At 63.6% G+C, this 27,140-nt stretch overlaps 2 protein-coding genes across 2 annotated transcripts; both read left to right on the plus strand.

The window, feature by feature from the left end:
• The first annotated feature begins 4,395 nt into the window (after positions 1–4,395).
• CRIP2 (cysteine rich protein 2) lies at positions 4,396–14,897 on the plus strand. Its single transcript, XM_032192552.1, has 8 exons — positions 4,396–4,495; positions 11,137–11,231; positions 12,769–12,826; positions 13,209–13,349; positions 13,438–13,506; positions 13,689–13,783; positions 13,942–13,999; positions 14,085–14,897. The coding sequence occupies exons 1-8, from the start codon at positions 4,453–4,455 to the stop codon at positions 14,150–14,152; spliced, it is 627 nt and encodes a 208-aa protein (XP_032048443.1). The 5' UTR covers positions 4,396–4,452; the 3' UTR covers positions 14,153–14,897.
• An 8,382-nt stretch (positions 14,898–23,279) lies between these two features.
• CRIP1 (cysteine rich protein 1) lies at positions 23,280–26,354 on the plus strand. Its single transcript, XM_032192553.1, has 5 exons — positions 23,280–23,365; positions 25,452–25,546; positions 25,649–25,706; positions 25,844–25,891; positions 26,010–26,354. Exons 1-4 carry the CDS (start codon positions 23,326–23,328, stop codon positions 25,882–25,884), a joined length of 234 nt encoding a protein of 77 aa, XP_032048444.1. The 5' UTR covers positions 23,280–23,325; the 3' UTR covers positions 25,885–25,891; positions 26,010–26,354.
• The last annotated feature ends 786 nt before the right edge of the window (positions 26,355–27,140 follow it).

The raw sequence follows: 27,140 nt of genomic DNA on the forward strand, positions 1-27,140 counted from the left end.
GTCAGCCAGCTTCGCCCTGCTCCTGGCTCCCTTGGCAAATTCCTCAGGAGCAGTGAGCCTGGCCCGGGCCGGCCTCTCCGCCTCCGCTCCCTGCTCCCAGCCCCAGCAGGTGCCGGCGTGAGCCCCTCGCTGTGGCTCCAGCTCGGTGCCGGCAGCTGCAGGGCTGGGGCACGGCAGGCGGCGTAAAGCAGCCCGAGGTCGTCCCCGTTCCCGAGAGGAGGGACAGCGGGGGCAGGCGGGAGCAGAGGCAGCTGGCGAGCGCTCCTCTGAGCAAATATTTAGCATTTTTATGTGCCTGTGTCTGGGGGCTGTGGAGCCAGGCTCGCAGTGCCCAGAAACGTCTGTTTTTTTGCCTCATTCCAGAGGCGGCTGCTCAGCCGGGCTGCTTGGGCAAGGGGCAAAGTCTGCGGGGCTGCAAGGGGCCAGGCCCTGCATCTTGTCCCTGCTGGGGCCAGGGCCTCGTCCCCATCTCCTCGGCCTTGGGAAAAGGACGAGGACAGGGCTGAAGCAGCCTCAACCCTGAGATTTCACCGCCTTCGTGGGGCAAGTGATGGTGCCGTGGACCCAGCCTCCTCCTTGCCTGCGGGGAGAGGCACCTTCAGCACCCCTCACTGTAGGATTTGGCCACGTCCCCTCATCGCAGACGGCCCCGTGCCTCCTCCTGCAGCCAGGAGCTGAACTTTGCCACCAAAACCGCCTCTGAGCACAGCCAGTGCCTGGGACACCCCGTCCTCGCCGTGGAAGAGCAGGGCTAGAGCCAGCACTGGCAAAGGGCCAGTGGTGCTGTGCCCGACCGTGCGCTGCACACTCCCCCCTTGGGTGCTTTGCTGCCTTTTTTTGGGGTTTCAGACCCATTTTTGGGTGCGTATCCCACCTCACCGAGGCGTAACACCCGCTGCCTGAGCTGTGTGAGCTCTGTGCTGTGCCAACACCCTGGCGTCCAGCCTCGTGCTGGCACCTCGGGAGCTGCCCTTTGGGAACTTCTGCGCGGCCCTGAGTGGGTCCTCAAGGGCTGCTTGTTTGTCTTCCCCTCGAGCAGGGCACTCGGGGAAATGCCTTGAAGTCAAATGGGTGCTTGGGCCCAGTAAGTGCTGGCAGCTTGGAGCCAAGGAGATGTTTATAGTGAGGAAAGCAGCTCGCTGCTGTTATCAGGAGCATCTGTACCCTCATTTAATTGTCACCACACGTCGCTGCCCCGTGCTGGGAGCTACTGGTGGTGTCCAGGAGCTCGCCTTCCCCAGGGAGAAATCCTCAGCAGTGCCCAGCCCGGGTCCCTGCTCGTGTGCCATGAGCCAGGCGCATCCCAGCAGCCCGGTGCCCCCCAGGCCACGGTGACAAACCGAGGGCTGAGCCCGCAGGGACGGCGGCAGCGTGGAGGGGCAGCCCCCTGGGAAGGGGACGCGGGGACATCCTTCCTTTGTCACTGGCAAGGACGAGCGGGCAGGACGCAGCCCTGCTTATCCCGGGCCCCGTGACAGCGCTATCTGCCCTGCGATACCCGCGGGGCCTGGGATGCCTTTTAAAGGAGAGGAGCGACAAGTGGGGGGCCGGGGCTGCGCGCAGCGGGCGCGGGGGCGAGGTGGTGACGTGCCGAGCCCCAGGCGCTGGCATGTGCCGCCTGATGAGACCCAGGGCCCGCCAGCCCCGGCACGCCGCAGCCTCTGCCCCCCACCCAGGGGCCCTAAATTATGCTGCGGGGCTTGTCCAGGGATGTGGGCGCTTTAGGAGGGACAAATAACCCCATAAACTGGGGGACCCCAACATCGGAGGACTGCGCTCCGATGGCTGTCCTCTGGGCGAACCCAGCAAGCAACAGCTTTTTTTCCCCCTTAACCTCCTTTTTCTTTTTCTTTTTTTTTTTTTTTTCCCCCTAAATCCTTTTCCCTCCAGTTTCTTCTCGCCCTGTAACGCATCCAACTGATCTGAGGTGCCAGAAAATGTGAGGGAAAGGCGCGGAGGGGAAGGCTGCGCAGCGCCGGCCCTTCCGCCGCGTTCCCATCTGAAGGCAGGCGGGAGAGCGGAGGGGAGCCGGAGCGGGGGAGAGGGGTGAGCCAGAGGCGAGGCAGCTGGGGGGCAGTTAGCCCTTATTTATTTCTTGCCTTCCCTTCGCAGCCTGGCCGAGAGCTCTCTGGTTGACCTGCCCTAGGACGAGGTCCTGGCCGGCTCTCCGGCTTCCTGCGGAGGCGATCCCGGCCTCGCGGTGCTGTGGGGTCGGGGAGCTCTGCTCCCCCTCACCCCTTCCCAGCAGGGCTCCCCATCAGAGGAGCGGTGACCCAGGAGCCCTGCGCGGTGCCGTGCAGCTTCCCCAGCCCGTGCAGCCAGCTGGCGGCGGCGGCTTAGGGAATCCCAGGGCTGGGCTGGGTGAGACCGCAGGAAAATGGGTCACCCGCTGCCGGGGGGGGACGGTGGTCCCCTCGGAGGGACACCCCCGGCGCTGAGCGGGGTGCGTGGCCCACGTCGCCGCACCACAAAGCTCCCCGGGGCTCGTGGCTGCGGGAAGGAGGCTTCGTGCCTGTTGTCAGGGAAACCCGGAGCTGCTGAGAGAGGGAGGGAGGGAGGAAACCCCGATTTTCTGAGGAAAAAGGCAGAGCCTGGGGAGGGTGCCCCCGGTGCCACCCCGGTCACCTGTCCCGCCGTCCCCAGGCCCTGGGTGCGGGGGCACACAGAAGCTGAGCGGGGGCAGATTAAGAGGGGACAAGCTAAAGCCACTTGGCTCCTCAGCGAGCATATCCGCTTGGGATTTAGCGCATTTGCGGGCAGGGATTCGCACCTTTAGGTGATTTGCCTTAAGTCCCCCCGGCCCGTGTGCGCGAAAAGCCCTCGGATGCTGCCTAAGCCTGGGGTTTCGCCTGCGGCTGCTCCGTGTGTGCGCACTGGGGGGCTGCAGCCTTCCTCCTCCTCCTCCTTCTCTTCCTCCTCCTCCTCCTCCCTGTTCTCCTCCTGCCTCTGTGGGCAGCGGGGCTGGGGCACCAGCTGAGATTTCCAGCTGCTACGGAGGGATTCGGACAGCAGATGAGCAAAGGCTGAGCCCTGCTCCTCCAGAGCCGTTCCTCGCAGCCTCACTTTGCAGGGGGGCTCACACTGACGGGCCTGTGGGGGAAGTGCGGGGCCCCCCAGCCCCTTTGGGACCAGCGTGGGGACACAGGAGCATGTAGGGTGTGGTGGCCGGGTGCTCCAAAGGGACCAGCAGCCCGCAGCTCCCCGCCTGCCTGTGGTGGCCACCGGTGCCTTGGGAGCACCATCCCCACGGTGGGGACGGGGACCCCGCTGGTGACAAAGCCCCGCGTTGTGGTGGCAGCAGCTGGGCCCGGAGTGACGGGGCCGCCTGGCCACCGCGGGTCCCCACACCCTGCTGGGGTGCGTGGCCCTGGGCGCCGCTCGGCGCCGGGGTTCGCCGCCCGGTGCCGTCCCCGTGCCGGGGGCCGGGCGGCTGCGCGCCAGCTGACGGCAGAGAAAGGAGGAATTATCTGAGGAGAGCAGGGGGAGAGCCGGGCTGCGGGCTGATGAATAATGCAATGAAATGGGCTCCGCGGGCAGATTTCCTGTTGACGGGTGCCGGGCTGGGGACGAGCGAGGCCGCGGGGCCCCTCGGTGGGGCTCCCTGGGATCCCCCTCCTGCACTGCGGGGCTCCCCGCGCATCGCTCCGTGCCGGAGGGATTTTTGACATGGCAGTTCCCATGGCAACGGAGCAAAATGGCGCGGGGATTCACTGGCAGGGGAAAGGCCCCAGGAGCATGCGGGGCCGTGGGCAGCGCTGCTGTGCTGGGCTGTGCCGTGGGGGTACGGGAGCCCTGGGGGGGAGACGTGCCGTGCTCCACGCCTCAGTGTTATCTCTGCTCTTGCCCTTGTTCCCCCATCAAGGTCTCCCATCTTGTGCCCCTTCATCTGCCTTTTTTGCTTATCCCATCCAGAAAAAACCGTGCCTGAGGTGGCCCCGTGCACGCACAGCGCTTTGTAGGGCGGGGGGCTGCTGCCTGCACCCCCTTATTCCCACCGCAGGGGTACCGGGGTGGTGGTGCTGACCTGACCCCATCCATCCCTGCACCCCAGCACGCGTGCAGCCGGGCGGGGGACCCGGAACTGCCCCCAGGGAAGGGGTCAGGCCCCCAAATCTTCCCCCACGCTCTCCCCAACACCCCCAGGACTGGGGGCCGGGGGCTGAGCGCCGGCCCGCGGGACCCCGCTCAGCGCGCACCTGCCGCGCTGGGGCCGTGCCGAGCCGAGCCGAGCCCTGCAGAGCCAAACCCAGCCAAACCCAGCCAAATCGAGCCAACCCGAGCCGAGCCGTGCCAAGCAGGGGCGCTGCGCACAGCCCCGCCCCGGGCCCCCCCCGGCGGTAGCGCGGCCAATGGGCGGGGGCCGGGCGGAGCGGGGCGCACGGCTCGGCACAGCACGGCACGGCTCGGCACGGCTCGGCACGGCTCCGCTCCGCACCGCTCCGCTCCCCAGCCATGGCATCCAAGTGCCCCAAGTGCGACAAGACCGTGTATTTCGGTGAGCGCCCCCCCGGGGGTCCCCGCTGCATCCCCGGGTCCCCCCAGCCCGGAGCGCATCCCCGCCCGGCTCCCTCCTCCTCCTCCTCCCCACCCCAACCCCGCAGCCCCCGGCCGAGCTGGGGGATGCTGCCGGGGGTCCTGGGGCGGGTGGTGCTGGGGGGGTCCTGCCCGCACCCCCCGGGTTTGGGGTGGGGAAGCTTGGGGAGGGGGGTCCTGGGCGCGCCGGGTGCGCCCAGCCCCGGGTACGTGGAGAGGTTGGGGGGGGGGCGTCCCGGTGTCCGCAGGGTTGGGGGTGACCCTGGGGGGGGGAAAATGGGTCCGGAGGGGGGTCCCGGTGCTGGGGTCCCTTGGTGCAGGGCAGCAGGAGGTGGCAGGTGCAGGCGTGCCCAACCCTGGCCAATTTGCGCCCTGCGACACCGTGGCCAGGTGTGCTGATCCCCTTAGCCCCCCCCAGCTGGGTGAGCAGCCCACATTTTGGGGTTCTGCGGGGTGCCCCCAAAGGGTCAGGGCTTGGGGTTCTGCCTCAGTGTGCCCGGGGCGGGGTGGTGGCCGGCTGGGGGCAATGGGGTCTCTGTTGGGCATCCCGCTGCGGGGCGATTTGGGGGTGCCACCTGCGTGTGCCCCTCCCAGGCACCAGGGCCCGTCCCCGTCCCATTTGGTTGTGGAGGAATCCCGCAGGGAGCCGGAGGTGCCCGGGTGTTTGAAGCCCCGGCAGCTTTCATTCCTTTCCGGCCATCTCCAAGTAAACACGGAGAAATAGGAATTTGCTGTCTTCCTCCTTTAAATAAACCTATTTGTGTGGGGGTGGGAACGGCTCGGCCTCTTGGATGTCCTGCCTCGTGTGAATCTTTTCCTTTTTAAGCAGAAAATAGCCCGTCTGTCCGGCCAGCTGGGCACGGCCGGCATGGGGTCAGCGCGGCTCCTCCTGCCCCGCCGGAGGGGATGTGTCGGGGCGATGGCCGGGGGGACACGGAGCTGCTCCCCGGGTCTGTGCCACCCTCTTCGCTCCCGCAGCTCCCTGGAGGCGGCCAGGACACCCCTGTGCAAGTCTGGGTTGGCTCCCCTCGTCTTGTCCCCCTTGGGGACACCCAGGGGTGGCAGGAGGGAGGTGGCTGGCGGTGACACTGTCCCCCCCGGCACCCCGTGGGAGTGAGTCAAAGCGGGAGCTGGCCAAAAAACTTCTCCTTGCTCGGTGTTGAAATAGGCTGGAGCGCGTCCCCGCTGACGTCTTCGGCTTTTCCTCGAGGAACCGCCCAGGCTCCCACGGAATAAACCCGTGTGGGTTTATTCAGCGCAGGGGAAGCGAGCAAAACCTCCGTGCCAGCCGTCCCAGGGGCTGGGACGAGATGGGGCAGGGGTTACCCGCAGCGGGATCCCGGCACGGGGCTTTGGGGTGCTCCGTGGCCGCCCCTGTCGGAGCAAGGAGCCCCTCTGACAAAGCCCGGCTTGCCCAGGAGCACGGCCGCCGGTGCTGAATGAACGCTGGCAGCCCTGGGTCTTGGATGCCTGGCGTTGTAGCTTGGGGTCACGTGTGAGAAATGCCACCACGTCCCGCTCCGGGTCCCGCGGGCCGCCCGCCCGCTGGCTGAGCGCTGGCCAAGCCACCGGCACTGGGCACCGGTGGAAAACTCATTTCCAGCCCGCCTGTTGCTTCAAGCTCCCTGGAAAAATCCAGCAGACTCCTCCCTGTAGTCAGAAGGATGTGGGCGTTTCCTGAGCTGCAGAATGAGCTTTTATTCTTTAAAAAGCATAGGGAAATATAAAAATAGTTTGCTGGCTTTTTTTTTTTTTTTTTCTATTTTTTTTTTAAGCACGTTCAGATCTGCTCGCCGCTGTTTCCAGCAGGACTGGGCGGCTCGGCTCGGCTCGGCTCGGCTCGGCTCGGCCAACCTTTCCCCTTTTGGGGCCGGCCCCGTACGCGCTCGCTGCCCCCACGCTGGCAGGTGCCGGAGGGAGCGGCGTCACCCGGAGCCGAAGCGCCGCGCGTTTCCTGAGCTCCCTTTTGTGCTACCAGCCTTAAATGAGTTTTGCAGGGTCCCCCGGCTGCGCGGGCCGGGAGCCGTGACCCAGCCTTTCCGCCTCCCTTCCTGCCCTTTTCCCAGGGATGGCCGGGACGGCGGCGCGGGAAGCTTCCTGTGTTCCCGCGCGGCGATTCCTGAGCACGAGGCACCCGAAAACCCCGGGGACAACACGGGCACGTGGGTGTGCGTGTGGGTGCGAGCCAGCCTTGCTCGGAGGGCTCACCCCTGGTGGCTCGGAGGCATGGCTGCGGCGTGCCGGGGTGCTCTCCATGCTGAGCCCGAGCAGAAATCCAAGCTGCAGAAGCCACCCTGCAATTAATAAGTAACCGCTGTCCTTGGCCAGGCGCTGCTCGTTGCAGTGGGCAGCCAGCAGAGGCAGGAGGGCTTGATTTCCACCCGGCTGCTAACAAAGGGGCTGCTCCCTGTGCGCGGCACGGCGACGGCTGCCGTGGGCCTGTGCTCGGTGCGGGGCTGTGGCTGTGTCCCTGTCCCCTGGGCAGGCTGCTGGGGGTGCCCCGAGCCTCTGTGCTGCACCTCGAGCACGAGGGATGGGGACCGGGTCGGCTCGTGCTTGGTGTGATTTCCCCCTCCTCCATCCAGCCTCGTGGTCCCCGGTAGCAGCCCGCGGATGGGGAGAGGTGGCAGGACCGGGGAGGGGGGTGGAAAGGAGAGGAAAGGTGGAGTGGGAACGCCCAAGCAAGGGGTAATGGAAAATCTGTCTCTGTAACGTTACGATCAAATACGGAGAGCAGGGCGTGTGCCCTGGTGCCGCTTCCAGCGGCGATGGGGTGGCAGTGCCCGTGCCACGGGGCAGGGAGCGTGGGGGACAGGTCCTGGGGCGTGCTGCGGGGCTGCAGCTCGCGGGGAGGTGCCGAGCATCCCCTGCCACCTCTCTTCGTGCTGCGTGGCCGCAGGCCTGGCCCGAGCCCTTGGGGCACCAGCGGGACAGGGAGGCAAGATACCCGGGAGAGGTTTTGCCGGTGTGTGCGCCTGCCCGGGCTCACCCTGCGCACTGACTGTTCATCTCGTGGCGATGCAGGGCCCCGAGCAGAAGGAGCGAGGCTGGCAGAAGGCAGACAAAGGCAGACGGTGCTTCCTATCCAGTTGCATCCCCCGGGAGCCACGAGCTCGGGGACTCAGGGTGTGGATGCCAGGAGCTTGTTGGAGCTCCTGCAGGCAGCGCTCATCTCCGGGGGAGTATAATATCCCCCTTATTCCTGGGGCTTGGCCCTGGCTGGGGGAAAGGAGCAGCGAGGAGCATCCCGAGGGGCTGCAGCTCAGCCACACGGCGATGCCTGGCTGTGTATCGCAGTGAGCCAGGGGAGCGTGCCCGCAGGAGCACTGCCGGTGCCCTCCCAGCACCAGCTCTCATCTCTCTCCTTTTTTTTTTGTTGTTTTGTTTAATTTTCCTTTGTGCCTGCCACCGCTTTGAAGCGCATCTGCAGCCGTTCTGGCAGCATCCCTCTCCCCCGGGGCCGCCTGTCGCTGGGTCCCCGCGGGGATTTGGCATCCCCGTGGCCGAGCTGGGCTTTGTCCACGCGGGGAGGCGATGGCGTGGACGGGCCCCGCTCGGTGGCACGCAGCCACCGCCACCTCCACGGCGAGGCAGAGCTGATGTCAGCCTCTGGAAATGCCTGGGCGAGGGCTCGGCAGCCGGCCCCAGGCGGGGAGGAGGGAGGCTCCTTCCCCGTTCCCATCCCAAAAAGATGCGTGCTCTGCTCGCCGCTCGCCCACGCCGGCTGCCTTGCCCGGGCACGGCGGGTAATTAGGGGATGAGCCGCGGTGTCTCGGGGTGGAGCTCCCCCAGCAGCCCCATCCCGATCCTTGCTCCATCTGCCTCGGCTCCGGGGTGGGATAGGATGTGCCGCCGCGCGTCCCCAGTGGGGAAGCCAGCTGGAAAATCCCAGTGGGAAGGGAAGGGAGGGGAGGGGAGGGAGGGGAGGCCGCGGGCTGGCTCCCAGGAGCAGAGGCAGCCAGGCAGCCGCTCTGCCTGGTTCCCACCCTCGCTGTGAGCCCTGCTGCCAGCAGGCTCAGCCCATGGCGGGGCTGATAACAGGCAGACAGAGCCCTCCTGAACCCTCCCAAATCCCCAGGGGTGCTGGATAGTGTGGGGGGGACAGCGGGCACCCAGCTTCCCTGTGTGGGGATGGAGCCGTGCCACGGGGCGCGGTGAGGGGCTGGGGTCCTGCAGCCGGGCTCCTTGGTGCCCGTGGTGGGGGTCCCGGGGGGGTCCCCGCCGTGGCAGGGGATGAGGTTGGAGGCGCCGTCACCGGAGCTGATGCAACCGCGGAGCAGCCGTGGCTGTGTGACAGGAAATCTGGCCGCTGGGGCTCTCTCTCCGCAGTGATTTATGGGGCCGCGCGCGCACAAACGGGACGCCGCTGCCCTGGAAATGGGCCGGGCTGGCTCCAAGCTGTTTCCTCTGCCCGGGCTGAACAATGCAGCCCGAAAGCCGCCCCGGCTGAGCGGGGTCTGAGCGCCTGGCTCTGCTCCCCGTCCCCTGGGAGCCTTTGTTTGCGGCCAGGGGACATCTGACCACCCTCTGGGCAGCCTGGCAGGGGTCTCAGCATCTCTCCACAAGGACAAGGGGTGTCCCCGCTGGCTCCCGGGATGTCCCCGTGTGCCAGGAGCAGGACAGTGCGCCGAGCCACCTCGTCCCTCCTGCCCTGTCCCCTGCCAGGGGCTGCAGGTGCCTGCGAGGTCTGGGGAGCAGCAGGGTGTTAGAGCTGCCCGAGGTGTTATCGGGGGTGCATCTCATCTCCCGGGGCAGGAAGGAGCAAGTGTAAGTGCCACGGCCTCTGCAAAACACTGCTGGGGTTTTCCTCCTGCGGCTCCTTGCTTTGCACCAGGGGTGCAACGGGGTGGAGGAGACCCAGCCGAAATGGCCTGGCTGTGCAGCCACTGTGACAAAGCCGAGCGGCTCTCTGGCCCCGAGCCTCTGGCTCGGCTTTCAGCCGGTCACGCTCCATTTCCCTCCCCTGTGTGCCGGGGAGGAACGGGCAGCAGCAGCGCGTCCCCCCGCCCTCTCCTGCAGCGGGTTCAGCCCAGCAGCCCGGTCTCGTGCGTGACCCACGTGCCACCAGGGCGTTTGTCCGGTCACTGTCACCACGAGGCCAAATGCAGTTCAGCCCCTGCAGCCTGCCGAGGCCACGCGGGGATACCCGGGGCTCGTGCTGGCCCCGCTGCTGCTGCTGTGCACGCAGAAAGCCCCGGGCTGGCGGGGAAGCGTCTCCTTTGTGTGCCACCCCTTGTGACCCGCGTGCGGCCGAACCCGGGGCTCCAGCAAATTTCTGTCTGTGCGAGAAGCCTGCTGACCCCGCCGGGGATTTTGGTTGCGCAAAGCCTGCCTGCCCCTGCCTCCTGCTCGCTGCACAAGCTCCTCTTGCTTGGTCACGGTGTGGCAACGCTTCGGGCTGACTCCGCACCCCCAGCCCGTGCTTCCCTTGGGGAGCTCTGCCTTCACCTCTGCGGCTCGCCCATCGCCCTGCCTCGCACCGGGGCTGATGTTTGGGGTGCTGAGGGTGGTTATTTCGGCTTATCTCGGTGCTGCGGTGTGCCCCGGGCGCAGCTGTTTGCCCTGGGAGGAGGGTGGCTCTCGAAGCCAGGACCTGCCCTCACAGCTCTTGGCCCCTGACTTGACCTGATGCAAGCTGGAGACGTTTGCTGAAGTCCTTTTATATTTTTTTTTGGGGGGGAAAGGTGCTGGAAAACAGGCCGCCATGGAGGAGGTGTTCCTGCCGAGCAGGGCCGAGCTTCGGTTGCGCTTTTATTTGCTCGTTAAATATTTTATTTGGCCCTTACCACTTCGTTTTACGGAGGCTTTAATGGGAAGGCGCTGCTTTCCCGCTGCCTGCGCGTGTGTGAGAGGGGTGGGTGGGCAGGGGCTGACACCCCGACCCCAGAGCGAGGTGGGGAGAAGGTGGGGGCCGAGCAAGGGACCCACAAACCGCAGTGGTTCCCCGAGCCCGCAGAGGGACACGGGTGGGGATGTGGGATGAGGTCCCTGGAGCCATGCTGCAGGCAGAGCCAGACGAGGTGCATTTGTGGGACTGGTCTCAAAGCGTTTTCCCTCCCTGAACTGGATGCTTTGGAGCTGTTTCTGGTGCCTGCAGCCAGCCGCTCTGTGGGTTCGCAGCGCACAGGGATGCACGTCGCACCCGCACACCCCCAGCCGGGTGTCCTCCAGGGCCAAAATCCCTCCTCAGTGACTCCGGGGGCTGCCTGCCATCCCGTCCTCCCAGCCGGAGGCAGGAAAATGAGCAGGAGCCGGCGGGGCCGGCACGACGGGCCGGGTGGGGCCGGGTGGGCATGGCAACTCCAAATATTTGAATGGAGCAGGGCCGCGCGGGGTAACGCGGCAGCAAAAATAGACACGGGGAGTAGGAAGGAACGTGCTACTGCTGCCGGAGCGGCGTGCTGGGGAGGACAACCGTGGCACCACAGAGCTGTCACCCTGGGGATGCTGCGCCTGCAGCGAAGTGGCCAGCGTGCACGGTGAAGGAAAGGGGTGCGAGCACGTCGGTGGGGCAGCCCCGCACCAAACGCAGCCCCTCTCGTGCCCCGGTTTGTGCAGAGGTGCCAGGCAGTCGCTCACCCGCTGTCTCGTGTCTCCCTGCAGCTGAGAAGGTCTCCTCCCTGGGCAAGGACTGGCACAAGTTCTGCCTGAAGTGCGAGCGCTGCAACAAGACCCTGACCCCGGGCGGGCACGCCGAGGTAAGAGGTGCCGGGGGGTTGGGGCCAGACCCGGCATCCTGCCCTCGTCCTGCAGCCCACGAGCCCTTCCCTTGGCTTGCAGTCAGTGCCCGAGGGGCACAGGGCTCGCCGTGCCTCCCTGTGGCCTTGCCCGTGGTGCTGGTACCTGCAGGGCCTGGAGGCAGGAATGGAGGAAGGGGAGCAGCCGCCCCAAAGGGGAGCCGCTTGCATTCCCCACGCAGCTACTAATGGAGCTAAAAAAGCCCCAAATCCATTTAAAATGTAAATATTTGGAGAAGCTGAAGCAGCAGGGGCTGTGCCGACACGCTGGGGGGGAACTGATGGATTCTCCTGGGCTCACCAGTGCCCCGGGGAGGGGGAAGTCCCGGGAACCAGTTTGGGGAAGGTGCCCAACGAGGACCTGGGAGCACGATGGCAGGGGCTGAGCCCTCAGAGCAACTGTGTTAGCCTCGTGTGGCTCCCTGCCGTGCCCCGGATCTCGCAGGGTGCCTGTCATGCCAGAGTGTCACCAGCTCCTTAGCGGCGCAGCTGAGGGGCAGCTGGTGGCAGCGGGGACAGCCGTGCCGGCCGGGGCCGGGCTGCGAGCCCCCAGCCCTGTAGGGGAGGCTGGGTGAACGTTTTGGGTTGGGTTCAGGCCACGAATTTGCATTTTCTCCATATAAGGCCGGATTCTGCTCCGGGGCGATGGCAGCCAAGCCCCCAGTGACTGTGCCGGGAGCAGGATTTGGCCCTTCCCAGCTTTTTCCCCCCCAAAGCCAGCTTGTTTGGCCAGGTTGGGAAGGTGTCGCGGGGAGACCAGCTAAATGTTTACCCTCCCTCCCGCCACGCAGCGCTCTGGGGACGCTGATATTTTTGCCTGGCAGCTGCTCGCTCCCAGCCAGCTGCCCGCTGGCCTGCCCGGCCCTGAGCCCTCTCCCTCTGCACAGCTGCACCGGGAAGGGAAGGAAGGGGCTGCGCTCATTTTGCTCCGTGACCTCCCTCTCCGGTGGCTGGAGAAGATTCGTCTCACCCTGTCCTGCTGCTCTGCTTGCTTTGGGCTCGGGGGTTTTGCAGCAGAGGGCAGGGGCATGGGCCACAAAGCAGGGCTCGAAGCGCTGTGGCGCTGGGCCTGGTGGAAGCAGAGGGACAAACGCTCTTTCTTCGCTCTTGGCCTCGCTTCCAGCGGACCGTGAGAAGCTGCTGGTGGAGCTGCAGGACGTTATCTGGGGCCCTGGCAGCCCTCTCGTGGGCGGCCGCATGGGAGAAGAGGCCTGGTGCTTATCGCCCGCTTCGTGCCTTCCTCTGATAGCCGGCCCGGCTGATAGCGGGGCCGATAGTGGGGCTGATGGCAGCGGGGCTGGGACTGGTGCCCGCACGGGGCCTCTGATCTCAGGCCAAGCGAGGGGCACAGCACTGAGGCTGGAGGTGAAGCTGAGCAGAAGCCCTCTCCTGGCCTTGCCAGGGTGCGTGGAGATGTCCCGGGGCCGGGCAGGGGGTGGGATGGGGCTGGTGATCGGCTGGATCGGTGCTCAGCACCCTAACACCGCTCTCTCCCCAGCATGACGGGAAGCCCTTCTGCCACAAGCCCTGCTATGCGACGCTGTTCGGCCCCAAAGGTAGGTTTGGGTCCCCGTGGCCCTAAAAAGCCCCAGGAGTCAGGCTGGTGTGGGCTGAAGCAATCCCAAACCTGCAGCCGCTTCGTAAAGAGGGACAGGAGAGGGGGGAATCGATCCTGACAACAGTCAATCCTGACAGCTGTCTCTCTCTCTATCTCTCTTTTATTTTTTTAATTAAATAAAGAGACAATTTTCCATTCAAACAGAAGGTGGAGTCACTCTCCCATCCCGCAAGTGGCTGCAGAAAGCCTGGGGCAGGAGGAAGGGAGCTGGGGCTCAGCAGGGGCGGGGGTGCCCAGGGGAGGTGGGACAGGGCCGGGAGGAGGATGGAGACCCCCGGGTGGCTCCGGGGATGCTGCAGCCCCTCTGTCCCCCTGCACAGGGGTGAACATCGGTGGTGCCGGGTCCTACATCTACGAGAAGCCGCAGATCGAGGGGCAGACCGCCCCGGGGCCCATCGAGCACCCGGTGAAGGTGGAGGAGAGGAAGGTGAACGCCGCGCCGCCCAAGGGACCCAGCAAAGGTGAGGAGGGGTGGAGGGCATGGGCAATAGGGGTGTTGGGCTGGGTGCTGGCCGGGGTGTCCCACACTCGTGTCCCCTTGTCTTCCAGCCTCCAGCGTCACCACCTTCACTGGGGAGCCCAACATGTGCCCGCGCTGCGGCAAGAGGGTCTATTTTGGTAAGGCTCTGAGTGGGCACCGCGTGGTGCGTGGTCTCCACAGGTCCCCTGGGGCATGTGGGGTCTAGGAAGGGGGTCTGGGGTCTGTATACACGGAGGTGGGGTCCCTGTGGGGCGTTCTGGCCGCCCCCTGCATGTTGGTGACGTGTGGGGGTGACTGTCCCTGCTTGTCCCCTCTGCAGCCGAGAAGGTGACCTCGCTGGGGAAGGACTGGCACCGGCCCTGCCTACGCTGCGAGCGCTGCAGCAAGACGCTGACCCCCGGGGGCCACGCCGAGGTAAGGGCAGCCCGATGGGGTCCCCACAGCATGGGGACCCTGTGTCGAGCCGTGCCAAAGCGAGCCGGGCTGTGCCACCACGAGAGGGCAGAGCGGCTCCACGCGTCCCACGCCGCGTGTCCCCACGGGTGACACGTTTTGTCTCTTGCCTGGCGCAGCACGACGGACAGCCCTACTGCCACAAGCCCTGCTACGGGATCCTCTTCGGGCCGAAGGGTGAGTGCTGGGGACGCAGGACTGAGGGGAACAACACCCATCCCACCTGTGTCCTCACCCCCGTGCGTGTCCCTCTTCCTTGCAGGCGTCAACACCGGAGCCGTGGGCAGCTACATCTACGACAAAGACCCCGAGGCGAAGAACCAGCCGTAGGGCAGCCCCCTGCCCGCCCGCCCGGTGCCCCCGCACTAACCTCCCGCTCGTAGAAGTAGCTGGAGCGGCCCTTCGCCTCGGAGCTGTGCTCTCCCTGCTGTCTCTACTGCGGGCAGGACGGCCCTGCCCTCCGGGTTATATATCATAGTCTCTAATATAAGCTTCAGTGTTTAAAGGCAAAGGTTGAAGGCGGCTCTGCTCGGTCCCAATGCGCTCTGCCCTCCCCTCCCTCCCTCTGTCCACCCCCCAGCACAGGAGGCAGCTTGGTGGCTGCGTGGCCTCCCGCGGCATTCGGGGATGCCACCACCGGTGACACCCACATCCCCTAGGGGCTCTGCTCCTTCCCAGGCTGCACGCCCAGCTCCAGCAATCGAGGGGCTGGCACCTCCCCGTGTCCCCATCCTTGCACCCCCAGGGCATCCCCACCCGTGCGCCCCTTTGGGGCCCAGCTGCTCCCCACCTCCGGGGGCAGAGCGCATTGGGCTCGTGGCTCGGTTGGGCAGCGTACCCCCCGCCTGCTCCCCCGAGCCCGAGGTTTCTCGTCGTGGTTGTTTATTTATAAGCCGTTGTAAGTGTGCTCCTGGCTGCGGAGAGTGGCGCCGCCCGGGTCTCGCCCCGTCCCCCGCACGCACGCCCAGCCCCGCTGCTTGCGCTGCCCACCAGGCCGGGCCCTGCGGCGCCAGCGCCGTGCGCTCCCCGGGCCCCCGGACTTTTGTTATTTGCTGACAATAAAGGTTTTGAGAGATGCGGTGTGCGCCTGAGCTCTGGGGGCGGGTGGGGAGGACGCGGAGCCTCCCACCAGCTTGCTCCTGCCCCGTTCCTCCTGGAGCAATACGGAGCAGCCCCAGCCTGTGCCGGGGCGGTGGGGCTGGAGCACCAGGGGCACCCTGGCATGGCCTGGCTGGAGGCAGGAGCAGAGCAGGTTTGTCACTTAGTGCTGCTACAGCCCCCCGCACATCGTGGCTGGAGCCCAGGGCTTTCTTCTTCCTTCATGCCCCACTGCTTGTCCCCCACCGTGCTGCTGTCCCACAGCGGCCACCTGCAGTGCCCCACAAGCAGAGCTCCAGCCTGGCCCAGCTGAGCACCAGTGGTTGCCTCCCAGCAGCAGGTGCCCCAAAGGCTATGTTTGTGGGGGAAAACCGGGCCTGCTGCCTCCCCAAATGTCTTCCAGCCTTGTGGCACAGCTGCAGGGCTGTTCCTGGTTAGCCTCAACGCTGGCTGCAGCATCCCTGGAGCTGCTCCCTTGCCCACAGGGAGCATTTGGTCATGGTGGCATCTCCCTGGGCTTTGTTGCCCAGCAGGACCATGCCAGAGGAGCTGCTGGCATAGGAGCTCCTGGCTTTCCCTCTCCTGGCAGCAGCAGCCCACAGCCTTTTCCCAGGCATGATGGGCTCGGCCGCAGCGATTCCTGTGCCCAAGAAGCGGATGTGTGTGTGTTTGGTGGGGTTCTCGTGGGGACCTGACCCCTCCGAGGCTCCTTTCCTGGTCCTGTGGCTGACATTTACAAGGGTGCAGCACTGCACCGTGCAGCAGCTGGGCTGGGAGCGGGGTACCCCATTACTCCCCATACAGTTGCAGGCGAGGCCCCTGGCACGCTGCAATGTGGCAGGGAGGCCAACAGCACTGGTCACAGCTGTTGCCACATCAGCAAGCTGGCACCAATCAAGCTGTGCTGCTCTCCTTGCAACCCTTATTTACTTACCATCATTAATTAACAAGCTTAATAAACCCACCTCTTTGCTAGCAGTGCCCCTGGTGCTCCAGGTGCTGCCTGCACCCTACACAAGGAGGGGACATGAAGCTTGAGGCATGGTGCTGGGCTGCGTGGGGTGGGGACGTGGCTGGGGTGGCTGAGCATGGCACAGTGTGACGTGAGCCACTCCCAGGCGGCAGCCCTCAAAGGCAGGATTTTATTTTGTTTGGGTGGAGTTGGCTTTTTTTCTTCTCTGTGTGTTTTTTTTTTTTTTTTTTTTCTTGCTTACGTTTTTTTTTCCTCAAGAGAGTTTCATTGGGGAAAAAGCTAAAAATAGACAAAATTCAGCTCTGCGCAAGTGAGAAGCCTGCCTCTGCTCAGGGAGAGCCCTGCTGCTGTGCTGCAGGTGGGTGACATTTGTCTCTGTGTCCCCCTGCAGCCTGGGGACACACTGAGGGCAGTGGGCACCACTTGTGGCAAAAGGTGGCCACCAGGTACCCATGAAGTGGGTGCTAAGAGCAGGCAGCTGAAGGACTTGGTGGGGTTTTGGGGCCCCACATGGGGTTATCCAGCTGCATGCCAAGGGTTTGAGGTGGTCCTGGTGCAGCACAGCAGCGCTTTGCTCAAGCCGGCAGGGCAGCTCTAGCCTCTGATCCTTGCTGCATTTTTGTATTTATTTTTGGGAGACCTATGTAAGCTGAAAAAGGCCCCTTACTGCCAAAAGGGGCTTGGAAAACATCTTTCCCCTCGGGGATGTCAAGTATTTTATTATTTTTTTCAGCTAGGACTTGCTGGTGGGATAAGAAAGTTGGAGAGGGCTGGTGATTACAGACATGCTCTCCAGGGTACGGAAGAAAACAGACCAAAGTGGATGCAGCTTTGCCTGGAAATCCCCCAGGCGCCATGGACTTATCCCATGCAATTAGCCTTGCTTGCTTCCCTGGGAGCCAGCAGAGCCCAGCACGGCGCCGTGCCCTGCAACAGGCTTCTCCTCGCTGGGCACAGAGCAGGGATCCCACCGGGTGCCACCATGCACTGATGTTGGATGTGTTTTTGGGGCAGTCTGGGTGACGGGGTGCTGATGTCCCTATTAGTGACCTGGAAAAGGGAATGATGAGCATTCAAATGGTGGTCCCAGGAGGACTGGGTGAGGGCAGGAATGACGGGACAGCCCTGTGACATGAAGTCAGAGCCAGTCTGTGCAGGGGAGAGGTGCCATGGGTGCCTGCCAGCCAAGGGCCTCACTCCCTGCTGTCCTCCGCCGTCTAGCACCACCTGGAAAGCTACCAAGGCCTCCAGGTGTGCTCTAACACCCCTTGGAGATCTTGCTGTGCTCTCCTGTGCACTCTACCAAAACGTTGAAGTCTCCCAGGGATCTCTAGAGGCATCCCAGGGCCTCAAGTGAAGTTTAGAGAGTCCTAGAGACATCCCAGTGCACCCTTTAGTTTTCTGGGTCCTCCTAATGTAGTCCAGCAACACCTGGAAGGCTCCCAGGGCAGCTGGGTGCATTCTAATGCCGTTTGGAGACCTTGCAATGCTCCTCAGTGTGCTCTAGCTTCCCCTAGAAGCCTGCCAGGGCTCTCTAGAGGCCTCGCAGGGCACCAATGTACTCTCATGTGCCTCAGGGGCCTCCAAGTGCCCTCTAGAGAGACCTAGAAGCCTCCCAGGGCCTTCCAATGCATTCTTGGTTGCCCTAGGTGCCTCCTATTGCACCCTAGAGGGTTCCCAGGAGAAGGCCCTGCAAGGTCTCTGTGGGGAGCTGGATTACACTGGGATGTACTGGGTGCTCTGGGCCACACTAGGAGGCCTTTAGTGCTCCTTAGAGTATACTAGAGTAAAATGAATAGAGTAAACTCCAGTGAGGCCCTCAGGAGATGCTAGTCTACCCTGTAAGGTGTGATAGACCTCCAGAAGGTACTGGAGAGCTGCAGCGAGACTCAAGGCCACACTGGGAGGCCTCTAGGGCATCCTTGAGGATGCTGGGTGGCACTGGGAGGCATTCAGGGAGAGCTACAGCACACTGGGGGGCCCTGGTAGACGTGCACAGGCTGTAGAGCAGACTGGAGGTTCATTGGAGGCGTGCAGAGAGCACTGAAAGGCCTTTAGGGCACCCTAGAGGACACTGGTGAGCCTTGAAAGGCCTCCAGCTAACGCTAGAGCACACTGCAGGGCCCTGGAAGGCCTCGAGCGTGCCCTAAAGTGCACTAGAGAGCCTTGCGGGGCCTCCAGGGGGCACTAAATTAAAGTAATCTAGGCACTACACTTGTGTAATTAATCTAGACACTGCTAAAGCAATCTAGAGACGCTCCCAAGGGCCAGGAGATGCCCGCAGCAGCAGCACCACAGAGCAGCACTGACCCACGTAGAGCCGGGGAGGTTGTGGCTGGGAGCGTGGCTGGGCAGGAGAGTAGGACAGATTTAAAGCATTTGGTGGGGACTTGATACGTAGGAGCCAAAAGGGATAAAGTGCTGGAAGGTGTGATTTAAGAGGGAGTATTAAAAGGGGCCCAGTGAGCACAGCTTGCTTCCATGCGGGCCAAGAAGCACTCTGATGCTCCCTGAAGGCAATGGAGCGGCTCTCTTGCTTGGCTGGGCTTCAGCTTGGCCCCAGGGTGAGGTTAAAGTGATGGGTCTAAATCCTGGAGAGGGTGTAGGAGAGCAGGCAGGGATACAGGAGGAGCAGGAGGAACAGCATGAAACCACGCAAAGGAGGATTAGAGCTGTAAATCTCCCTGCCAGCCTGCTGGGAGAGCTGCAGCGGTGGTGGTGCAGACCCTGGCTGCCTGTTGGAAGCTGCTGGGCTCTGCAGCAGCCTGTACATCGCTGATGGATGTACAGTGGTGTACTGATGTACAGATTTGCAGTGGTGTGAGCAGCTGGGGACCTCCCTAGGGGCTCCTGGGGCTGGATGCAGGGCAGATCTGGGGAAGGAATAGCTGTGCTAATAGGATGGAGGTGTGTGTGCTGCTGCTGGGGCTTGCATGCTGCACAACCCATGGCTGCTCTCCTCTCCTTCCCTCTCCTTGTGCTATCTCTGTCCCGATTTCTCTGCCTTGCTTCTGTCTTGCTGTGGTAAGGCAGAGACAAGCAGCTCTGTCTGAAACAGGGGTGCAGCCTCGCAGCATTTGGGCCGTCTGTCTCCCTCCCTGTGTGACACCGCTTCAGAGGACGTGGTCTTCTGGCAGTGGGTCTCCCTTATCACACCAACGTGATGTGATGGTTATCACATCAACAGCTCCATTGCAGAGGGCAAACTGCTGGGGCAGTAAACCAGGGCGTTCCCCCACAATAGGGGCTGTGCTGTGGGAGAGGGCGTTGGACCAGGACTCATCATCTGTACCTGGGTGAGTAATGGGGTGCCTGGGGGTCCTGCACTCCGTTCCCCTTCTCCTCATCTTGATTGCTAGGAGCGAGTGAATTTTTAACCAGGACTGAAAGGTGTGGTAGCAGCAGCCTGTTGTCATCAGCTGGCCCGGGCTGAGTGGCACAGCTGATCCCCACAGCGGGGTATGGCAGGGCAGGGAGGTGGCCCTGCTGCAAGCTGACCCCACGAGGTGCTGAGCACCCCCAGCTCCAAGACAGCTTCCCAAAGTAGCAGCATCCTCAGCCAGCCTGGCTGCAGGCGGGTGCGATCGCTGCAACAGAACCAGCTGTTGCCATGCCAGGAAAGTGCACCAAACCCTCCCACGGAGGGTTTCAGCCAGGAGATTTCCTGGGGCTGCCACTAATGGAAAGCTTGCAGGGAAGAGCAGATGGTAATGGAGCTTTTTGGCCAGACTGCATGCGGGGAGACAGTGGGAAGCTGTGCCTGGATGAAATTTGAGGAGATTTTCCATGTCGCTGGGACTTGGAGGGATTGGAGAGGTTCTCCTGTCCCGTGTCTGGAAATCCCAGACACACCCCAAGCAGGGACCTGCAGCCAGGCACCCTCCTGAGCATGCACTCAATGGGACCGGTGTGCCCCAGCCCCGTGTGCCACTGCCACCCTGGGCAGCAGTATGGGAGCTGCTGGCACTGGGTGCATCGCCTCTGAGCACACATGGGCATAGGGCCAGGCTGTGGGTACAGACCCAAAAATATTTGCTTCCATGAGCCGCCTGCCCTGGACCCCTTGCAGGAGCGGGAGTCGAACCCTGCAAGAGCATGTGTCTGTTACAGCGTGCGTGGTATCACATTTACGGCGTGATAACAATTCACGCCCATGCTCCCGAGGTTTTGTGTTGGCCCAACAAGTGACTGCTGTGGGCAGCCAGCAGCCTTAGCGGGGCTGGAAATGTTTGTGCACTTTCTGCGAGAAACAACTGTGCGATTGTCCGTGGGCACGGGGGGCGGGCTCCGGGCTGCATCTGCACAAGAAAAGCAGGGAATGTGTTTTGCGGTCTCAAACCATTTTGTACTGAAGGTCCAGCGTGGTGAATGTCCCCCGCAGCAGCCAGCTTTTGGGGCAGCCCCGTCCCTTCCCACAGTGCAACCAGGCGCAGGCACCGCTCGGGGCATCTCCCGCTGCCATCCTGTTCCCGATCCCTCCCAGCCCTCAGCCACCTGTCAGCTTTATGAAGACGTACCCCAGATTTTTCCTGAGGGCATAAATTGGCTTGACAGCCTGCTCCGTGCGGCTGTTCCCGGTGCAGAGGTAATGGGATTAGCTGTGTGCAGACCTGGGGGCAATGCCAGGCGAGTGCGTGCCCCCCCATGCACCCTGGCGTCCCTCCCACCTTTCCATGGGAACCCACATCTGGCAGCTTCTCCTGGCCCATGCTGGGCTTTTTAAGCCGCCCTGTAATTTTCTTGTCAAATTAGTCACATATTGGGCTGGGGAGGACATAGTTTACAACAAATCGTCTCGGTTGAGTGGGCCTGCAACTTGCAGGCAGAAATAGGGCCGAGGAGGGGAATTTTGCAGAAGCTGCAGTTGTCTGACCGCTCGCAAAGCGCTGGGCCGAGCCCCGCGGCGGCGACGTGCTTCGGACATTCCTGGGTTTTTCTTAGTCACATTTTCCGCAGGGAGGGGACCCGGGGGCAGCTCGGGAGGATCTGAGGTTGGGGAAGAAATGAGCAGAGGCATCCTCCAGTTCTGCAGGGGGGGGAAGGCGCGAATAAGGCCTGTGGTTGATCCATGCAGGGCACGGCTGTCCGGAGCGAAGCTGCTTTTGCCTTCCCGTCATCCCTGTGCAGGAGCTGAGCAAAGCGAGCCGTGCCATCGCTGCCTGGCAGCACCCCGGCACATGCAAACAAACGGGACGGCCCAGGTTTGTCTCAGGGCTGCTGCCGTGCCCTCGGGGAGCGCTGGCGCCTGATGCGCCAGGACGGAGCCTCCACCCCCAGATTGGTATCAGAGGGCACCGGGCGGCTGGGGTGTGCTGTGCTCGGGTGGCTGAATTCGCTGGAACAAGGTCTGCAGATAAGATAAACCTGCAGTTCGCTGGGGAGGCTGTTGGCAGCTGGAGCTGGCCGGGCTGTTTCCCTGGTGGGGGAGCCTTGCTTTGATGCAGGGCTTGGGCTGGGACCAGGCTTGGCTGAAGATGCCCCTGGCCCCTGTCTCCTGCAGGGCAGTGTGGCTCTCTCCCTGCAGCCATCCCGTGCCCTTTAGTTGGATTTCATCTGGATTATGAGATGGGCTGCTATACCCCCGGTCATGGTGCTGGAAGTCACTGTAGGAACCAGATTGCTGAGAAATGCCTGAGTTCTGCATTCGGGGCATGCAGAGGACCCTGAATCTTAGAAGGGGCAGCGACCAGCTCGCCCCAAATGCTGGAGTGCTTCCAGCCAGCTGGCTGCAGCATGGGCTGGGGGCTGTCGGGGACTCTGTTTATCGCCCTGCTGATGTGTTTCACACGCCGTCAGTAGGAGCGTTTATGAACTCGCTCCCCATAAAATGAACAAAAGGCCACATCCTGCGGGTCCCCGTGGCACTGCTGTGCTCCCTCCCCAGCCAGCAGTGCCATCGGCACCCCGTGCTCACCCCGACGGGGCGGCCGTGCCAAATCAGCACCGCGGGGATCTGGGCAGCCTCGGACCCCATCCCAGCAGGGTTGGCAGCGAGCAGCACGCGGCTCCTCGGCGCCAGCTTTGCAAGCCCTCCTGCCGGCCTTGTGTCCTCTCTGCTGCATGAATAGGCTTGAAAAAGTACAAGGGGGGGGGGGCTGAGTGCTGTCCCCACCGCCTGGCTGGGTCAGTCGGCCTGCGGTGCCAGGGGGACGCTCCCGCTGCAGGAGCCCGGCCAGGCGCTGCGTGGTCCGTGGGGACCGGGGCTGGGCCAGCCTGCGGCTGCCCGCCGGCACAAAACCTGCCTTAAAAGGGAGCACAGCTGGGGACGGCTCTCCTGGCCGGGCAGCAGCCTCAAAACCATGTGTGTAAGGGGAAATGGGGTCACCGGAGGGAGGGGGGCATGCCCCGTGTGCCCTGAGTCTTCAGGGTGCGGTGGGTTTGCCATCGCCGAGCCTGGGCGCGACGGGGAGCATCAGCCGGAGGAGTGCGCCCGCTGCAAAGGCGGTGTGGAGCGCGGCGGGGTCATGAAACAATTCCACAACCCACGATCTTCGCCCTTGGGTGCAGCTTGTCACCTCTCCTCCTGCACCCACGGGTGGGCTCGGGCACCAGCAGCGCCCTGTTTCTGCAGGGGGGGCGGCAAGGGGTGCCTCGCATTTCGGGAGGCAGGCACCCGGCGTCCCGCCGCTGGGTTTCACAAGCCCTCTTGACCTTTCCAGCGCAGCAACGTGCCCTGGGGAGGATTGCTTCATGCAAAACAGACCTTTGGATTGGCTTTTCATTTCCTTCGCAGCCAAGCACAAAGGAACAACAAGTCCTTGCTCTTATAAAACGACAAGAGTCGGCGACGCAGATGGGCAGGCTCTTTGCGGTGAGCCGTGTCCTGCACCCACGCCATTCCTCAGGCTCTGGGAGAGGGGGGCTACAGCCCCCCGGCTCCCTCCTGCTTCCTTATCTCCTACCCCAGGCAGCAGACACAGCCCAAGTGGGCTTTTACAAAACACCCCTTGTACGCTGCTAGGAGAAAACAGTGCTGTCTGGAGAGGGGGAGCCCTGCGGCCAGCGCCCCGGGGAGCTTTATTTGGGAGCGTGGTTAATTGGCGACGCTAATTGCAACTCCTGCACTGCTCAGCGATTCCACAGCACCAGGGTGGGCAGGGAGCTTGGGGCACGGCGTCTCAGGGTGTAGAAGGTGGGGTGTAAGGGGTGCAGGATGCGAGGGGTGCAGGGGTGCAAGCGTGCAGCAGGGGTAAGGGCGCGAGACGCAGAGGGCGCGGGGGATGCAAAGGGTGAAAGGGGCTGGGGAAGCAAAGGGCGCAGCGGTGCGAGGGCTGCGAGACCGCGCCCGGGGCGGGTGCCTCCAGCTGTGGGCGGGACCTCACATCTGGACCGGGTCCACATCTGGGCGGGCCGGGGCGGGGACCCCGAGCAGTGACTCCGGCGGTGCGGGCGCCCAGCATCCCACAAGCGAGCCGAGCCCCGAGCCGACACCATGCCCAAGTGCCCCCGCTGCCAGAAGGAGGTCTACTTCGGTAAGGGCATCCTGCACCCCCACCCCCTCCAGCCCTTAGGCACCCCTATTCTGTGGGTCCTGGGCACCCCAATAGCACCCACCCCTGTCCTGCAGGTGCTCGGGGTGCCCCCTGCGCTGTGGCTGCCCTGGGTGGCCCCAAAATGCACCCGAGGAGAGAAGCTGCGAGGGGCGTGGGAGTGCTCGGGGACATCCTGCCCGTTGGCCCCTGAGGTTTAGCAGGGCGAGGGGATGGCCCCAGAGAGAAGTGGCCCTGGGTGAGGTGGCCGTGGTGTTTGCAGGATGCCTTACAGGCTGACCGTGAGCTCAGCTCGTTGTGCTTCCTCCTGCCCGCGGGGTTTGGGGCAGGTTTGCTGCTGCCGCGTTGGGGACCAAGTTCCGGGGTCCTGCCGAGTGTGTTTTGGGGCTTTGAGCCTCTCACCCTGCTGGCAGCAGCTGCTGAAGCAGCCGGGCTCCAGCCACCAAACCTCCCCACTTCCCTCGTTTGGCTGCATTTGTCAAGGTTTGCTGACAGAGGCTCGAACACTCCCTGCTCGTAATGTACTCGAGATGAGGGGTCGGTGACCCGACTGCCGTGCCCTGACTTCTGCTCTCCCTCGCTTCTGCTCTCCCTGCCTTATTTCTGCTCTGCCTGTGGGTGTGCCGCAGCTTCCTCTTCTGCTCGGCCAAAGAGATCTGAGGCTGAACCGTGTGGTCAGTGCCGGGGGCTGCCCCGTAGCTGCTCCCCCCATCACACAAATCTGCCTGCTGGTGATGCCCACCACCCAGGGGCTCCCGCAGCCGGGGAGCACAGCTTTGGCTGATCCCGAGCCCTCTGCCTGCACAGTTTTGGCTAATCCCGAGCTCTCTGCCTGCAGCCAGGCTTTGAGGTTGTTCTCAGCTGGGATTTCCGTGCCTGCAGGTGCGGCTGCGGCTGGGACGGGGCTGTTTGACCAGGGAGGGGTTTGGCCCTGCCCTTATCAGCTCGTTCCTACGAAACTGGCTCTGTTGATGCAGGAGGCTTCAAAAGGAGCTGGAGACACGAGCTCACCGGGTGATTTCTGTGCCTGGAGATAGTGCTGGAAGAGGAGGCAGAGCAAGTCCTGCTGTGCTTTCTGAGCCTGGTGGCCCTTCTTCCTCAGGGGTGCCCTGGGCTGCTGTAGGACACACGGGGTTGGGGAGAGGAGGGAGGACACAGGGGGCTTTGTGCCGCTGGAGATGGCACCGGGGCTGCCTCGTGACATTTGGGTGCGGCCCCCGCTCCCACCTCTGCACCGCTGCCTGGCTCCTTGCGTAAGCTGCTGTGGGCAGACTTGGGCCCCGAAGAAACCCTTTGCTCGGCCACCTTGTGCAGGCATGGGTTAAGCACTCGGACCCGGCTGTGAGCGGGTTCCCGTGGGGAGCTCTGCTTTATCACTTCATAAATCCCCAGTTGCCAATAGTGAGCGCGCACGCATCCGCAGAAAATACTGCAGAAAACACCCTCCTCCCCTGCTGGGCCGCAATTAAAAGAGCCAGGCTGCGTTCTCCCTCTCCATAAACACGTCCTGGACCGAGCAAGCAGCACGTTGCTCCCCGAGCCCCAGCCAGGCTCCAGCCCGGCTGTGGTTTGTGACAGCACACGGCAAATCAGAGCTGTCACCGCAGCGCTGGGGGGGCCTGGCTGGTGGCAGTGGTGACTTTGCCACCCCAGACCCACCAGCCCAGCGTCTGTCCTCTGTGTAAAAAGGCTCCAGCTGGCCGAGGGGGGGTTCATCCCCATTCAGGCTGATGCTGGAAGTGGCCAAGCCTTGTCTGGAAGACGGACAGCAGTCGGTCTGTCTGTGCGGGCGCAGTGGTGACCCCATGAGCCACGCTGCTTGCAGCGGTGAGGGCTCCCCGCGGTGCCCTGCCCGGGGTTTGGCATCTGGGCACCTGGATGTGCGTGGTGAGGTGTGCGTGCCTTGGGTTTGGCACTTGCAGGGCTTCTTTCCTGGGTGAGTGGACTTGAGAAAATCCCCCCAAATGTATGTCCTCCCTGGGGCTGGCAGCAGGGAGGCCAGCTTGCCAAAAACGCCTCGTTGTGCCCGTTCGGTGGCCTCAGCTAACCCACCTCCTTTCTGTGGCAGCCGAGAAGGTGACTTCTCTGGGGAAGGACTGGCACCGGCCCTGCTTGAGATGCGAGAAGTGTAACAAGACCCTGACCTCTGGAGGCCATGCAGAGGTGAGGTTTGGTGCCCGGCAGCCAAGGGCTGGTGTCCTGCAGGGAACGGGGTGGGCGCAGCCGGCAGGGCACCGGGGCTGATGCTCTCCTCTCTCCCCGCAGCATGACGGCAAGCCGTACTGCAACCACCCCTGCTATGCCGCCTTGTTCGGACCCAAAGGTAAGGTCACCGTGGCTGGGGTTTTGGGAGGGAGGGAGGAAGGGAAGGGGGCTCCATGCTCCCATCTCTCAGTGATGCATCCCGCCATGCGCTCGCTGCCCCGCGGCACCGCTCACCCCGCTCTGTCTCTCTCGCAGGGTTCGGCCGGGGAGGAGCCGAGAGCCACACGTTCAAGTAAAGCTCAGGTTGGTGCCTCCCTCTGGAGCTCCCTCGAGGCTCGATGGGCAGCCGGGGCTGTGCCTCGAATCACCGCTGTCCCGGGGGTGTCACCGCTGATGTCCCCTCTCTCCCGTCCCTCCGCAGGTCTGACAGCCAGGGCTCCCAGCTCAGCCCGCCAGCGGCACGAACCCGCCGCAGCAGACATGCCTTTTCGTTCTTCATTCACTCTGTACTCCATTAGCACGTCGAAAGCAATAAGTAACCACGGATGGGGCCGGTGCGGAGAGGGGCTCCGCTCCGCAGGGAGCGCCGCAGGGGTGGGAGGTTGGACGCTGCCCCTAGGAAATTTGGCCGCTACCGCCGAAGGCCGCCTGGAGAGGAGACCGCACCCGTCCAGCCGAAACCCAGCCCTGCTTCTGGCAGCCGGCTCTGCAGCCGGGCCACACTTGTACTTCAGTCTTTAATAAACCCCGACCGAGAGATGCTTCCCCCGTGTGAGTGCTGTGCTCTTTGTACCGGGCTCCAGCGCAGTCCCCGGGCAGCCACGTGGCTGTGCAGCCCCAGGGGTGGGAGCTCGGTGGGGCAGGGTGGGCTCCTGCCAGGAGTCAGTTGAAGGGCACACCAAGAAAGCTGTGATTTGGTGCTTCCACCCCCAGCAGCCGTACAGAAATTTATACATCCCGGGCTTCCTGCTCTCTCGTGCCTCGGCCCCTTTGCCCCGCGGGAAGAGCAGCACTGACAGATGTAAAGGTGTCGATTTGACGGATGTTTCAAAAATGGGTTCTTAACCGTGCCTTTCCCTAGCGTGAACCACTCGATTTACATATTCTGGTACACTACACAACACACACAGATATTTTTGTCTGCACTATACAAAAGCACTTCGTTAGAAACTGCTGGGTTTTGTTATCACGCTGGTGTTCCTAGGGCTTGGCCAAACCCTCAGGGGTCAGGGTACAAGCCTGGTATCAAAATCTTTGGAGTCAGAAGCAGCCCTGCCTGATAACCATCTGCAAACTCGCCTTGTGCTTGCTGTCTGAAGTCTCCCCTCCACCCCACATCCTCCTTCCTCCGTGAGCTGTGAGTGCTGCTCTGAGGAAGGAGAGCTGCTCGCCTGCACAGGGCTCTTGCATGAAGCTTAACGAGATGCTTGGTGCCTGTGTTGAAGGCAGATTTGACCTCACTCAGCTGCCTGCTGCTCTCCTGCCTGCAGCCGTGCCTCCCTGCCCTGGCAGCGGGGTGGAGCAGGGACCTTGGCCTCGCCGTGCCCGCAGC

This window comes from Aythya fuligula, chromosome 8 (assembly GCF_009819795.1).
Source record: "Aythya fuligula isolate bAytFul2 chromosome 8, bAytFul2.pri, whole genome shotgun sequence".
Taxonomy (NCBI): domain Eukaryota; kingdom Metazoa; phylum Chordata; class Aves; order Anseriformes; family Anatidae; genus Aythya; species Aythya fuligula.

Bases quoted from the DNA above. Each gene is read 5' to 3' on its own strand.
- CRIP2 (XM_032192552.1), top strand. From the start codon at position 4,453: ATGGCATCCAAGTGCCCCAAGTGCGACAAGACCGTGTATTTCG. The intron at 12,827-13,208 runs GTAGGTTTGGGT...CCCCCTGCACAG, and splicing joins GACGCTGTTCGGCCCCAAAG to GGGTGAACATCGGTGGTGCC. The intron at 13,507-13,688 runs GTAAGGCTCTGA...TCCCCTCTGCAG, and splicing joins CGGCAAGAGGGTCTATTTTG to CCGAGAAGGTGACCTCGCTG.
- CRIP1 (XM_032192553.1), top strand. From the start codon at position 23,326: ATGCCCAAGTGCCCCCGCTGCCAGAAGGAGGTCTACTTCG. The intron at 25,547-25,648 runs GTGAGGTTTGGT...CTCTCCCCGCAG, and splicing joins CCTCTGGAGGCCATGCAGAG to CATGACGGCAAGCCGTACTG. The intron at 25,707-25,843 runs GTAAGGTCACCG...TCTCTCTCGCAG, and splicing joins CGCCTTGTTCGGACCCAAAG to GGTTCGGCCGGGGAGGAGCC.